General features: G+C 40.4%; 1 protein-coding gene across 1 annotated transcript in view; it reads right to left on the bottom strand.

The window, feature by feature from the left end:
* Positions 1-15,479, bottom strand: part of fnbp1l (formin binding protein 1-like) — a 43,908-nt gene that overhangs the window by 8,539 nt on the left and 19,890 nt on the right. The window contains 11 exon segments of the mRNA XM_029430360.1: positions 307-401; positions 637-769; positions 924-1,033; positions 4,774-5,007; positions 5,175-5,321; positions 5,662-5,790; positions 6,518-6,622; positions 7,672-7,734; positions 9,346-9,493; positions 10,534-10,584; positions 11,817-11,932. Of these exon segments, the coding sequence (XP_029286220.1) occupies positions 307-401; positions 637-769; positions 924-1,033; positions 4,774-5,007; positions 5,175-5,321; positions 5,662-5,790; positions 6,518-6,622; positions 7,672-7,734; positions 9,346-9,493; positions 10,534-10,584; positions 11,817-11,932 (1,331 nt within the window).

The raw sequence follows: 15,479 nt of genomic DNA, 5'->3' as shown, positions 1-15,479 counted from the left end.
GTCTGTGATTTTGGAATCATTTCCTAATATTATTTATTTATTTATATTATATATATAAATATATATATATATATATATATATATATATATATATATATATATATATATATATATATATATATATATATATATATATATATAGCAAGTTCAATTTAAACCCAAGTCATGTTTTAATTCATTATTCAGTTGATGTTATTGGAAATGTTAAAACATTCCACATGTTCAGCTGACCTGTTGTCATTGATAAATACCTAATGTTTAAATATTTGCCCTCTATCTCTGTCAGTGTGTTTATGTTGTGCTTACCTCTCTCTGCCTTGAGGAGTGTGGTGGTGGTTGTCAGCGCTGTGTCTTCTGTCTCCTCTGGAGCTCTGCTTTCCCTCCACCTCAGATAACCAAGTCTGGCAACAAAGAGAGCGAGAGGAGGCTTCCAGTCAATATCACAAGCAGCATGGTTGACCTCGCCATCATCCACACAGAGTATCTCTTTGTGTAGTCGACAATCTAAGACTTGAGATAATACTGAGCTGAAACGTTCTCACGTCTTTTCTTCTCTTACCCTCCACCTCTTTCTTTGGTTTTACCGTCACAGTGTTGTTTGGCTCTACTTAGATCTAAACTTTCTCCCTCTCGTACCTCGTTTTTGTGGATTTCCGAGCGCAGCTTCTCCATGTTACACATGGTCTCTGATATTTTGGGCTGCAGGCTGCTGGGGTCTCCCATCTGTGGATTCTTCTCGTACACATCCTTCATCTTGTTCAGGGCATCTCTGAAAGACACAAAACAAACATGCACTGGAGTTGATGGGATGGACTAATGATAAGCTGTCCATAGGAACAACATAAGCAGAACAATGTTAAGGCTTATTTGTGCATACGTGATGATGATGTGGACTGGGCAAGGCATTATGGGTGTAGCCCTACCTCTGATCTATCTCTTTCTGGAGCTCTTTGCTGAGTTCGTCGATCCTCTGCTGCAGCCTCTTCCTCCTCTGCTCGGGGGGTAAGTGGCTGAAATCCTCCAGAGATGGGGCCTGGTGATAATACAAACGCACGCACATCTTCAAACTACACACCAACACAAATGATGTCAGTAATGTGGAGGAATGATCCCGACAGATGGAATAAAGATGAATGTAACTTTCTCTGAGGTGTGGAGAGATCAGTTAAAACAGTTATTATACCACTGCACCTTTGTTGAGCCCAACTCCACTTGTTAAATCACTTTCCACAGAACGAGGCTTGAAATAAGTAGCACACTTCAGCATGTAGCTGTCAGACTCAAACGTAACTTAAATGAAGGAGTGAGATAATCACCGTGTTATCTCACATGTTAGACATTAAAACTGACTTCTGCAGCAAACATCTCAAGACACTCTGAGGTTGAAAGTTCATTTGTGACCTTAGAAACAAAGCGACATGTCGGATAAATCAAATGTACAATCAATAACTGGGGCTACATTTGATTACTTGTTTGCAAGGTTGGTATTCAAACATAATTGAAAGTATTCAAAAGCCATATTTTCTCCCTCAATGTTGCTTTATAATAACAATAATTTCCCTCTGGGACAGGAGCGGACCATACAATGATGTAATATAGACTAAAACTGGGGAACTCTATTTGTATTTATGTATATGTAAGGAAGCTTTAGTAGGTCAAAATAATATTATATCTGTCAGAAGGCAGGAAATCTATCGGCACTAGGAGAGGAGACGTTACTATCACTACTGGGTTTAGATATTGGACACTATGGGAAGTCCTACATGGCGAGGATACATGCACCAACACTGCTGGCTCCTTTTAGAACTACTTTGTACATACACACTCACGCAGACTTACCATCTTCACTGACCACTGACGCATTAATCGTTACAGTAAAAAGAGACAAACAACACGGGATGCTGGTTAGTTGTCAGTACGTCAGGCAGCCGCCAGCATGTCAGTTTGGTCAGCATGAAAACCAATCGCTCAGATCGATACGCGTTTCCAGGAGGTGAAACTCCGACACAATCAGAAGTGAAGGTGGACGGGTGCAATGATTCACATCTGATTTTATTTCAAGCTTTCATCAAAAACCAGGGAGGTTTTCTTGTGAAGATTTATTGATTTCTCTCTGGTGTAAAATGACTAAACTTTCAATAACTAAGTAAAACATTTGATTGTTATTTGCTGCTTAAATAATGAATCATCTCGAGGCAAATTAGGAGAAAAAAAGTCATTGCTATCATATATGACAAAGACAAAAGCAGCGAAATCTTAAAACATGTCTATTATCAAAATTGAACATCTGCTTTGCCGATGCTAAATGGATTCTTACGATTATTAGGCCTCAAGGATACACAAGATACACTTTAATGTGAAACATAACTTGTGTTTGTTTACCAGAAAACTCCTCAGGGCACCTTTTACTGACTTCCAAATCAAATCTTCGACTTTAGCCTGTCTGGAATACATCTCTCTAAATAAGATCATATTCAATAAGCAGTGGGTATCACTGTTGGGAGTCAAAGCGAAGGGTCGGGCCTGTTCTTCTGATGGACACTTTACTGTAAACAGATTGAAACGCAGCCATGATAACGGCCGGTTGTTAATTACAAGTTTGTGTTAAACTGTCTGAAAGCTGAATGTTTCGTTTCAGAGCACACGGACACTGTTAGCAGAGCCACACCAACACACACACACACACACACACACACACACACACACACACACACACACACACACACACAGATCACTGCAAACTTGGGTTAACATCAGTGCATTTGGGTGCACATTCTTTAGCCCACATTTCCCCCGCACAACACTGCAACCTGAAGGCCGAAAACCCTCACACACACACACACACACCATATTTCACCAAGGATCCTCCATCTTGTGATGATTGGAGCAAAAATCTGTCTCATAAATAAAAGGAGACAAAGAATCACACAAAAACTAAAGAAATAGATGGAATATGAAAAGGAAGGAGGGGAAGGAGAAACAAACCAAGAAAGACAAATACAGAAAGAAGAAGAAATGAGAAACATCATCCGGTGTCTGTAAGTTCATCGAGTACATTTTGAAAATATTAATCAAATCAGACCTGAGAGCAGAAAAACAGCTTCCTATCATTAAGCCATTAATGGTCTTGAGTTTATTTGAACTCAACATATGTTCCATGAAACTACAGACACCCTGTAGAAGAAATAAAAAAACAACTAAATTCACTTCAAGCTGACACAAACACACTGCAACGCTACTTCCTGTCTCACCCCTCTCCTCAGGCCCCTTAAATTCTGGGGGATTCTGGGTACTGAAGTCTTTATCTCAGACAGATAGTGGCTCACTAGGTCAGTGCTGAACCGGGTTGGAGGAAAAATGTGGGAGGTGGACCTGGGACGGGAGGAAGAGAACGAAGGTGGTGGAGGAGGACAGGATGAAGGGGACTGGTGGGGAGCAGGAGAAGAGAACATTCGTCATCATTAAAGCATTCAGGCTTACATGGATATTATTCACAGGATTCCCACCAAGTCATAAGCATGACTCGTGTATGACTTTCCTTTGATGAAAACTGACTCATTATCTCAGCCAGGCGCAAGCCTTGAGGGGGTGTGTGTGTGTGTGTGTGTGTGTGTGTGTGTGTGTGTGTGTGTGTGTGTGTGTGTGTGTGTGTGTGTGTGGGTTCGCAGCCAATCTTGCATACTACTTGACCATTCAGCCTAATATTTGCTGTGCACATTTGTGATTTTATGCTCCAGGAGCTCTCATGGTTGCGGTGATTCTTCACTTTTCTTCATGGAGTGCAGTTTAACCAGCCGGTAGGAGCCGCAAGTGATCAACAACTGCGTCAGTTCTTGTTTCAGGAGGGATTATTCATCATTATATATTGTGGATTGTATTCATTCATTTAAACATTACAGCAGTGGTTGTTTAAAACAGAGATTGAGACTAGTGACTTGAGAGATGGTTAGATGTCGGCATAACTAAATGACTCTTTCGTGTTTTCAGAATTTGATCCGTTTAGTCCAATAAAATAAGAAAAGTCTCAAAGAGCCAAATCAGTAAATTATTTTATGCCATTCATGCGTGTCAGGAAGTCAGCCACAGAGTTTATTAAGTGAAATATATCAATCAGCGTCTTAGTGCAAACGGCTGGACCTGCATCTCTTTAGTTACACGGTTACTTTGATTGTTACTCATAAATGTTAAAGACAAATACTTAAGATTAGAAGCAAAGTTTTTATGAGCTTTAAACTTCTTACTTGTCTTACATCTTACTTCCATCCTGTGAAAATGTAGGGCACCGTGTGTTAAACAATACAACTATATACACAAACACACACCCTATACATCACACAGGCTCCTGATACTGCGAGGCAGCTGATGACGCCAACATAAACCAACAGTAGAGTTAATGATTAACCAACATGGTCTTTATGGAGAGGAGCAAGGTCCAAGGAGTGTAACGGAGAAAAGATTTGAAAGTGTTGTTACAAACACTGGAAATGTGGACACGCTGAGAATACAGGTGCAGAGAAAGTTAGAAAACATGAGTGTTCAGGATGTGACTAATTAAGCTGATGTTCAGCTGCAGGGTTGGGGATTATAACTGCAGATTAACTATAATAAGTCTGTGAGGAAGACAACACAGCTGCTTTCTTAAATGACATTACTGAAGAAGGAATTAACCAGCAGCAAAACTAATAAACACTCAGTCTATTTCCTGGCACTTCTGCTTCATCAGATGAGAATGCACAACACCACAAAACAACTAGCACCCTTCACTCCTCGTACCTTTGGTTTCTTCCCAAACAGCCACAGCTTGTTCTTGGTTCTGCTCATAGGGTGTTTTGGGTCGGGTCGTGGCCCCGGGGCCCCGTCTCTATCTTTGTCTCGGTCTCCTTTGGGTGTGTTGCTGATGGTCCCATCTGAACCGGATCTGCTTAGATTCTGACTGAAGTCCTCAAAGGGGAAGTCGACTGGAGGTTCGAAGCCCGATTTAAACGACTCCACGACAATGACTGAATCCTGGGAAGAGGGGAACAGATGAGAAGATACCAGACAAGCAAAAACATAAGTTCTCCTCTTCCCTCTCTCCATCCCTCCCATATGTCATGTAAGGGCTTATTTTCTGAAGACAACATCAACTGTTTTCTCTCTTCTTTCTTAAATCCGTCCTCCACTCTGCTACGTACCCTTCTCATATCGACAGCTTTGGCGGCAGAAACCATTCCTTCTAGACATTTGGAGACGATGGGAATGACTCTGCGCTCTGCCTCAGCAAAGCTCCGGTACGTCTCTCCGAGCTTCACCGTGCGACGTTCGTCCATGTCCTGCAGATTCTGTGACACGGAGCAGAGGAGATGGATTAAACACGATTAACAAAGTGCTCATACGGACACTTCTGCAAGCCCGTCAGCGGTAAACAAAGTGTCAGAGTTAGCAGATCCTTTCCCCGGGCAGCACAGATACCCACTCAGTATATTAGAAATGGTTTACATGAGCTCAGCTGCTCAGTTAGACATTTAATGCGGGCACTTACCGCGGACCCTTTCTCTAAACATGACTAGAGATGAAGTGTTAGTGACACGCTAACATTAAAACATTACATATCTTTACATATTGTTTAGCACTGTCATTTAAATCCCTGCAAGAAGCTGCAGGACAGCACGTCTGCTTTACCTTGAAGATGTGTGGTATGGCGTTGTTGAAATGTTTCCACTGCTCTGCGTTGAAGTTCTGCAGCTGAGCAGCGTACTCGTTCTTACTCTCATCCGCCATGTGAGTGCGCAGGTAGAACTGGGCTTTGGCCTGAACGATGACGTCAACACAAACAAGAGAACCACATCAGCTGAAGCCTCGACAACCTCTGACCAACATGACCGCACGAGGAAATTGCGCACTGTAATGCAGACAATCTGAACCCAATGTTATGTCATCTTCTTCTTTAAATAGGATGGAAAGTTGTGTTTTAATACAACCCCCCCCCCCAGATTGGAAAGCCCCTTGAGGCAAATTTGTGATTTGTTATATTGGGCTATGTGAAGAAAGAGTGACTTGATATTTCTAGTACATCTCCTCTTATTTCCATAGTTGTTCTGTTAAAACCTGTTTTTAGACAGTAGCTCATGTGAAAACATGGCTGGGCTGTGCTTTAACCTCTATTTGGAAAAGTATATTTTCCTTTAAGCTTTAACTTAATCCACCTTGTCTAATTATACAGTGTGGAGGAAAAAAGGAGCTAGAGTATAATTTCAAAAGCATCAATTATACAGCACAAACTTTAAGAAAAACTAAATACTAGGTACGCGGGTAGTGAGATGAAGTTATTCCGTTTTGTTGGACATGAAATGTGGATTTTAAAATGAAAGATGAAATCACTGGCAAATCCAATAATTTACGGTCTTCGGTCATGTGCCCACTTTAGACTGAAAGTAAACATGCTGGTATTTTCAGTGATGATGAAGAGCAAGGAGAAGCTGGCTCACTCATGGGCACATTATTTACAGCGGTTGTGTTGCAGGCGGGAGCATCCTACCTTCTCCACCTCCGATTTAGTGGCGTTGATGTCATTATCTAAGCGATCGTAGGTAATCTGAGATTTCTCTGCTTCTTTACACTCCCTCTCAAACTTCCTTTTACTCTAAAAGAGAGAAACAAAGAAAGAAAAAAGGTAAACACATCAAGAAACTCATAGAACATACTGTATAACCTCTTCCTTTGAATGTACCGCCTCTATCTCCTGGTCAAAGAGTCCTCAGTGAGTAAAACAAAAAAAATGTGAATGAGAGTTAAAAAAAAAACTAAAAAAAAGATTTGAAAGCCAAGAGGGAGATGAATCAGGCAGAGAGAGATAGTTTACTTCCTGCCAGCCCATCTGGGTTACATTAGTAGTGAAGGAAACACAGTGAATAGCTGAGCCATTACAGTCCAGTCACCAAGTCACTATTAAAGTCATGCAGACCACACACTGAAACACTCTCCATCACGTGAGTCATAGCTTCAGGACCAAAAATGTGACTTGACATGGATTATTTATACATTTAACAAGCAGCAATTAGCTTTTTAGCTCTCGAGGAATTGTGGTGGTTAATTACAAGTCTTGTAATGAGCAGATTGTTATAAAATAACTTAGCAAATGCATTTAAATGACCTCAGAAGTGAACAAATGGAAACTCTCTCAGTGCCTTTTCAGAGCCAAAAAGAAGGACCAAATGTGGCACATGGACCTTGGCTTTGTATTGATCCGAGAGAGGCTGGTGTACACTGAGGCCTGTGTGTGTGCGTGTGCGTACATGTGTGTGTGTGTGTGTGTGTGTGTTTCCTTGTCCTGGCCAGGAAGAAGAAAAGGTCACTTCTATCTTTTCAGTCAGAAACAAACATTCTCATCTTTCTATGAATGTGCTCAGAACATTACGGCGGGGCCTATAACACTTATTTTTGATATAAAACACATTCCACACATGCCATATGTGTCTCTTCACTAATGAATGGCATGTGTGGAATTAAAAGGGGTGAAAGTGCATCCCCATTTGTCCAACAGTAAACCTTTGTTTGCATTTCCTGCAATCCTTGTGCAAACAAGTATGAGACGAGTCCAGCTGGCTGTCCCTAACAGAGAATATTTACACTAAACACTTCATTTTCTTTCCCTCTCCATCCCTCCCCCTTAAGCCCTCCCTCGTCACTTACATTGTCCATCTGCTTCCAGCAATGATCCAAATGCTGCTGGGCCTTCCTGCCCTCCTGTAGATGCTGCACACACACACACACACACACACACACACACACAGTGCATCAAATAACACATTCATATGCATTTACACAAAATGAATGGACGTAAAATAAATTGCGTCACAGTTACGTACACAAAAACAATCCACTGGAAAGAAAAGTGCTGAGGCCAGACACACAGATTTACAAGAGTCCAGTGACTAAAGCAGTAAAGTAACAAATTCAGACCTAACTGCACTGCAAACTAGTTACTGATTACATCATTATGAACGTGTTGCATTCCAGGTTAGACACACATTGGGCACATTACATACCATATGTTTGAGTTAATATATATATATATATATATATATATATATATATATATATATATATATATATATATATATATATATATATATATATATATATATATATATATAATACAATTTGTCAAACCAACAATTAACCAAGAATGAACTTTGATTGTTCAATTTTAAGGCAACACTGAGGAGAAGTCCTACAAAGTGCTGTGGATGATAACACACAAGCTACTGAGTCAATAGATTTACTTCAATATGCTTATAAAGACCATGTGATATGGTTAAAAGCTCCAGGAAAAGCTGGTTAGTAGACCTCGAGTTATAGTGGTTTTGATAAACTCATATTTCAAAGTTTCAGAATAAACTTTAATGCTTAAAAATATATATATTTGTTAAATGTATTGCTGTGGTTGAAACAGTACCTCCTCTCATACTCTACCTACTTCTTATCTTTTCTTATTTGTGTAATGTTTCCATTACATGCCATCCCCTCCACCACAGGTTTTGCTTAAAAGCTCTTACTAACTAAAGAAGCAAGTTCATAGTGCCTTCATGTGTGAGATTATATATTTATCATAGGCTGATGTCTGGCTAACTTGATGAACATGAAACATTCAAATACATGAGACATGTTACTTTTAAATGAAACTCAAAGACTGTATGTGGGATCCAGAACGGACTGTCATGTAGCAGGTAAAAACAAAACAAAAGACTATGGCACTGTGTGGAGGAGGTATCCTATCATGGGTAACATCCTGACTCGATATGAGACATTGACACAGTTCAGGTGACATTATTAAACTACTTTTAAATATAATGTCTGTTTCTCTATGGCTCAACAAACAAAGCTCAGTGTCTTCCTGAAAAGCACACGGCAAGACACGCAACTGCCGAGCAACAAAACAAAAACTACAAAGTGTCATGACCGTTTTAAGACATCAATAATATAGAATGTACATTGTGCCTCATTATGTGTCACTGAATGAAATGTATTTGGTGCTTTACACAACAAAACAAGAAGAGGGCGCTGTTCTTCCAAAGCACACGCATCACAAATGTTCAGAGCTGTGTTGAGCAGATGGTGGAAGAAGAAAAACACAGATGGTTACATACATCCCATCCAACAGATTTATCCCCTTGAGTGAAGCCAAACAGAAAGTAAGTGCATATGCGGCGACACACAGGATACAAAGGGCAAACAGCAACATCCGTTTCATGACAGAAAGCAACAGATTTTCTGGTAAAACGGGGTCTGAAATAAACCTTGTGAGTCACTTTTATTTAATAATATGCAGAGAGCAGTAAAGTATGAACTCGTCAGTGTACTCACGTGCTTCCTCTCAGTTTTGAGGTCTTGGCCGTACCTCATCAGCTCTCCGTACACCTTGTGAGCCATCTCCTCCGCCACCACCTCCCTCTGACCAGCGTAGTCGTTGAGTTCATTGAGTACGGAGTAGAAAGACAGACATGAAGTGAACCTGCACAACAGACACACATTAAACATGTGATTACCACTGCACAGCAACATGCTTCCTCTTTCCGCTCTGTTTTACAGATGCATCTGCAGTCATAAAGTACAGCGTCGAGTATTGAGTGTTGAGTTAAATCCAGTATTTTACACTGAAATTATATCCTTTGTTATTCTAAATATTCAGTTTGTATCTTTTGCACAAAGTAGCACTTTAAATTTCATTTTTTGAATGGTTTGAAGAGTGCTGACCAATCAAAATTGCTGCTAAAAGTTCTCTGTGAAAAAGTTTAGATGAGAAGAAGCAGCAGTATTACATAACTGGGTCATGTTGTGAGCTATTCATCGAGGGTGGAGCTGAGGCGGGCACGGGTGATGTCGCAGAGCAGACTGTCTATGAGGGCGTTCCAAAGGATAACGCGTTCACAAGAATTAGAGATAGACGGACGTGATGCCTCAGGCCACGGCTGTCGTAGGCGCGGAGGCATCAAAAATCTAAATCTAATTGAATTGTGAGATTCCCAAAGTTTCCAAACCCTACCAAGAAGTGGATCACCTTCTGTCTTTGGTCTGTGTTTGTCACCAACAACAAAAATGTTGTGTAATAAATACAATTGATAAATACGTAGAACATATTACAGACCCCAACGTGTGGAATATTATGGCTTAAAATACCGACATTTCAAACAAGGACTATCTTCAGTATCTGTAATGCAAATTTGATTTGATATATGTTTTATTATTTTACTCTCTGCAGCCCATGAAATATCTTTACAATGTTATTATAATGTGCCACATTTACCAAAAATAGTAGTCAGACAACATCCTGAACATTGTTGTTGTAGTGAGGCCATTGGAAGAAACATTTGAGGGTTCAAAAACTATTTGGGCAACACCAAAGTGTCAACAGTCTCGAGTTAGTGGATCTACCACATTTTATACATTATATGTTCAATAATGTAAAAGAAACAAGTGTTGTCAAACACTTTTTCCAGTAAATACAATCAGAAAGACTCCTTAAAAAAGGACAAATCATTTAAGTTTACTCACCTCGGCTCCTCTTCTTTAGAGCGTTTAGGACAGTATTTCTTCACCAAGTTCCTGATGGGAGAGAGAGAAGCAGACACAGGAGGTTAAAAATACTGTCTGATATTTTAAGCCTGGTAGAGAGACAGGTAAACAGACAAGAGGCAGGTAGTCAGACACACACAGACACACACACACACAGACACACACACACACGCACACACACGGGATCTCAGTATTTTATTAAAGATGAATCAAAGATTTAAACATCAAAGCCTCTGACGGTCCGTCCCCTCGGGCTCTGATGATACAGCCTCCAGTACACCAGCGAGTTAATGATTTAACTAGAAAGCAGAGGAATGTGTGTGTGTGTGTGTGTGTGTGTGTGTGTGTGTGTGTGTGTTTTCAGTGACAAAAAAAAAGTAGTCTTTCCGTCTGATTTATTGTCTACAATACACGTCCACAGACACAGACACACGCACGGAGCTCCATCTTTGATCATTCTTCAGGCCTGCAGCAGCAGTACGAGTGTGTGATGTATTCTGAAGGGATTTCCCCTCTTTGAAATCAACCACTGGGACTCTACTGGTTTATAATTAGGATTACTGGGATTGTGCTGGTTGATTGTCTCAACAAGCGTTGCAACATTGGATCAAAAGCAAATAGGTGAAATATATCACCAGTCAACCTTTATTTCAACATTTTTAACGTTTTCGCGTTACTTTAGTATTATGTGATGACTGGATATGGAGACCTGCAGCCCAAATCATGCTCGAACCTTCCCAACACCGAGATGCCGAGATCAGACTACAGGATATCCGCCCGATAATGGCCCGACCTGACAGACGTGTGGCGTCTGGGTGAAAATGATTGCCCCTGCATTGTGTAACTGAAGCTGGGTTCACCATGTTTCACGACGTCAACATGTAGTCTGCCATGTTAAGAATGTCTGACTGTATCATCACGTAGCTGACACAGCGACCAAAAGGCAAAGATATTGTGAAGTCGGATCCCAGTATATGGTTACTAAAGAAAATAATATTAAAATGAGTTAAAGAAAATGTGATGCAGGCTAGCTTGTTTTAATGCAGAGCTGAAATGTACTTAAATATCTACTTTGCAGCTGTCTATGCAATAAAATATAAATCTCAGATCAGGACTCAGGATCAAGACATCCTTTGATCAATTTTTTTGCAGAAGACAAAGAGACAAAAAGGGAGTTAGAGTCTGTCAAAGCTGTACTGTGAAAGCCTTGGTGTGTATGTTGGCATATCTGTGTGTGTGTGTGTGTGTGTGTGTGTTTTTACCGTAGCTGCTTGGCATAGTTTTGCTCTATGTCGAGCCTCTCCTTGACAAACTTTGAATAGCGCTCAAGAAAGTCAATCCCCCACTGAGTGTGTTTGTCCAGATTATCAAACTGGTCCTGAAGATGAAAGAAGTAAAGAGAAACATGGAGGGCAGAGGAAGGGGGCAGGGGAGGAGGGACAAGAGAGAGAAATACTATTATTTCCTGATTAATTCCTCTGGATTGGCAAAACAATGAAAAACACATAAAGTACACATTTGAAAGGATTCAGCAGATAGGGAAAATAAATTAATAAAAAGTCAAATGAAATTATCTTTATGACACTTGGGGTTAAAATTCAGGGTCACATGACTCAGCAATATAAGCCTGTGCCTATTCACACACATAAAACACACACATGGCCTCCTGCCAGTGACTCAGCGGTAAGAGTGTCTTATTTATGTCGCGTATACATATTACACACGTCTCATACAGCATACCAGATTTAATATATACCAAAATACTCTTATCCAGAACAAATTATGATAAATCCATTTGTAGATAAAAAAACTAATGCATAACTAAAATGACAAGGATCCAAAATGATGATCAATATGAGGATTAAGTATTTCTAAAATGGAAAACTACCTTCCATGATCCAAACAAATTATACATGAATGCCAAAAGATTATAAAACAATAAGTTACTTTAAAAGCCCTGGAGATGATAGACTGGCAACAATTGCTCTGCTCAACTGGAAAAAGACTATAATTTACAGCCACTGAACACACACACACACACACACACACACACACACACACACACACACACACACACACACACACACACACACACACACACACACACACACACACACACACACACACACACACACACACACCTTTGTTATCAGATGTCTATTTGTACAGACAATAAACAATATGAACCCTTTTTCCCACCATGCAGCGTCTGCATGATATTCATAGTATTCTGATAAAGATTTGTGGACATTATGCTCTTTTTCAGCAGCACTGTGCTCCACACTCATTCACACCTGGAACCTGCCCAGCACGAACACCGGCTTATCTGCTTCCCACTGGGGTGGTCGTCGGTCACTTGAGTGCTTTGTTTAAAGGCACCACAGTGGTGGTTATAAGGGAGGGGCGGTCACTTCTCTTTTGAAACTTCAAAGTTAACACAGGACAATGGAAAGGTGGAGATCAGCTATTTCCTTAGTATTTTTTAACTGTGAATGCTGAAGTCATGATATCTATATGAAGCGTGCTGCCCTAGCTACAACTCCTTATGCTTCTCTGTGTTTCAACACAAACCAAAGCCTGGACTGGTGCAAATAAGGATCAATGTGGGAAGGCCGACCTACTTGTTTGTTCAGTTGTAATTTTCTTCAAAAACAAAAAGACAGTCAAACTGACATGTCCAGCAGCATTGTGGGTTTAGTCTTTAGTCGCTTTAGTGTAAGGAGAGTGCGTGTTGAGAAACAACCTGTTTGTCGGGTCGAGTAAATGTGCAATTCTGTCCAAAAATGTGTTTTGGCCCGGCCGTTAATAATAATGATAATCAACGCTAAAACAAAGGTTTGATGTGTAGCGTTTGCCCTACTTAAGTGTCCTTGAGCGAGACACTGAATCCCTACAACAACAAAAAAAACACAGTTCAATTTCTTTAAACACAATTTTTGAAAAAAGTAACCAACCGATTCGTGGGCTGGCAGAAAAAAGAGCATCCACTGGTCTCTGCAAGCCTAATGCCAGTTTTCTAGCTGCTAATTTCAAGCAGATTTTGTTAGCCCAGAAAGATGAATCCAAGATGTAAAACAGCGAGAAAGATATGCAGAGTCTCACATCAGAACCATATCGGGATGACTTCTGTCTTTATCGTCTGCATCCTGCTGGTCTGGTTGCCTCAGCTAAATGCAGAGCACCCTGTCTGTTACAAGCCAGGCCTGCAAACCCGCCTGTCCACCTCCTTTTAGCCCACAGTGCGCCTGTCTGGTTGCGTCAGCCAGTGTGACGGTGTCTATGAATAAGTAATAGAGTATGAGCTCATTTGTGGCAAGCTGAGCACAGACTGGCTCACTGGGGAAATGACAACATCTTTGTGCTCCGGGTCTCTCAGCTCGCAGGAAAGGTAGCAAGAGGATGAAAATGATGAGGCCTGCACTCAGTAACCCACGCTGCTGCAGCACCTGCTCTGAAACTGATGCTGTATATTCAGAGAGTCCAGTATCTTATTTTCTCTGCCTCAGGCCTCCCCCTCCAGTATAACATCATGAGGCTAGCAGTTGATAACTTGCTAATGGTACAAAAGATGTCCAACATATTCATATCTTATTGTTCAGTTAGTCAAATTCCTCCACAATAAATCATGTATTCTTGGTCCCAATGCAACTTTCAGCATCGTCAAATAAGCCTGGTGTTTTTGAAAAAATAAAAAGATGCCAATAACTAAATATTCTTTATTTCATAATGTAGATTAAAACTTGTGTCTAGCTTTGACCATTGGAGAATCCAAAAAGATAAACAATTTTAAAAATCTACTTAATCTACTTAGGCTTGGTTCATTGATCAGAGCAAAGAGACAAATATGAGCGGATAAAGGAAACACTAACAAACCTGTTATTATGTAAAACATGAATGACAATTTAATATGCTGAATATTATAGGCTCACCCGTTGGTCCAGCAGTGTTTCTCAACATTTTTCTAATTATTAAAAATAAATAGTATGGTAGAAATAAATATTGATGCACAAAACAAAAACACACACCTCATATCAGCTGATCTCTGACAGCAACAGAAAGGTGCACTAATAGTCGTGTTATCAGCAGCAACAACACAACATCCTGTCACATAATCGTCACATAATCACAGGAAGGGCTCTCTTCACAAACAAAACCATAACAACACACCCTTGGGGCCGTTGTACAGTGCGTACCGTATTGAGAAAAGTAGCATTTGTTCTCATTGTTTCAGTCACTACCCAGAACTCAGAGCCTAGGTGAGGGTTGAAGCAGGTCGGCTGGTAAATACAACACCAATCTGGTACGTGCGTCGCCGCAGAGATCAGTCATTAAATCTCACGCTTGATCGTTGCCTCACCGTGAACGGAAACCCAAAATACATTAACAGTGATCAGTTGGGACCGCTATTCTGTCCGTTGATGAGAAAGTTGCGTGCTTATCACAAAATCTGACCTCAAAGCATTAATCATGGACATGGAGGGATTCTCTGCCGCCCACTTACTGGATGCAGCAACACAAGAAAACTAGAGCTGGCAGAAGCAGACAGCGGAGATATTTAATACAACATGGTTTGGCTTTCTACATTTCAAAGGACATGAACTGTTTTAGCTGTTTCTGGAAAATCATTTTGTAACATTTTGTAGTAATTGACAGGATAGGATAGAATAGAGGTAAGGATAATAAGAATAAACAATGTAAGTAGAAATAGAAAAACAACAATAAGGATTAAGTAAAACACTGAGCAGCTGGCCTAAGAGGTCTGACACAGGTATCTAACAGAAATGCCAAGGATATTCTGGACGTTATTTAGTGACACCGTTAAATACTTTGTGCACCAAAGAACCCTGGCAAGGTTATTTCTCAACTGTAAAACGTCCTGCTTAGTACGCATCTTGGACTCAGAATAAATAAATACATTTAAGTGC

Source organism: Cottoperca gobio, chromosome 4 (genome assembly GCF_900634415.1).
Source record: "Cottoperca gobio chromosome 4, fCotGob3.1, whole genome shotgun sequence".
NCBI classification, from domain to species: Eukaryota; Metazoa; Chordata; class Actinopteri; order Perciformes; family Bovichtidae; genus Cottoperca; species Cottoperca gobio.
Note: the sequence above shows the minus strand (reverse complement) of the source record. Positions and strands in the feature narration are given on the sequence as shown.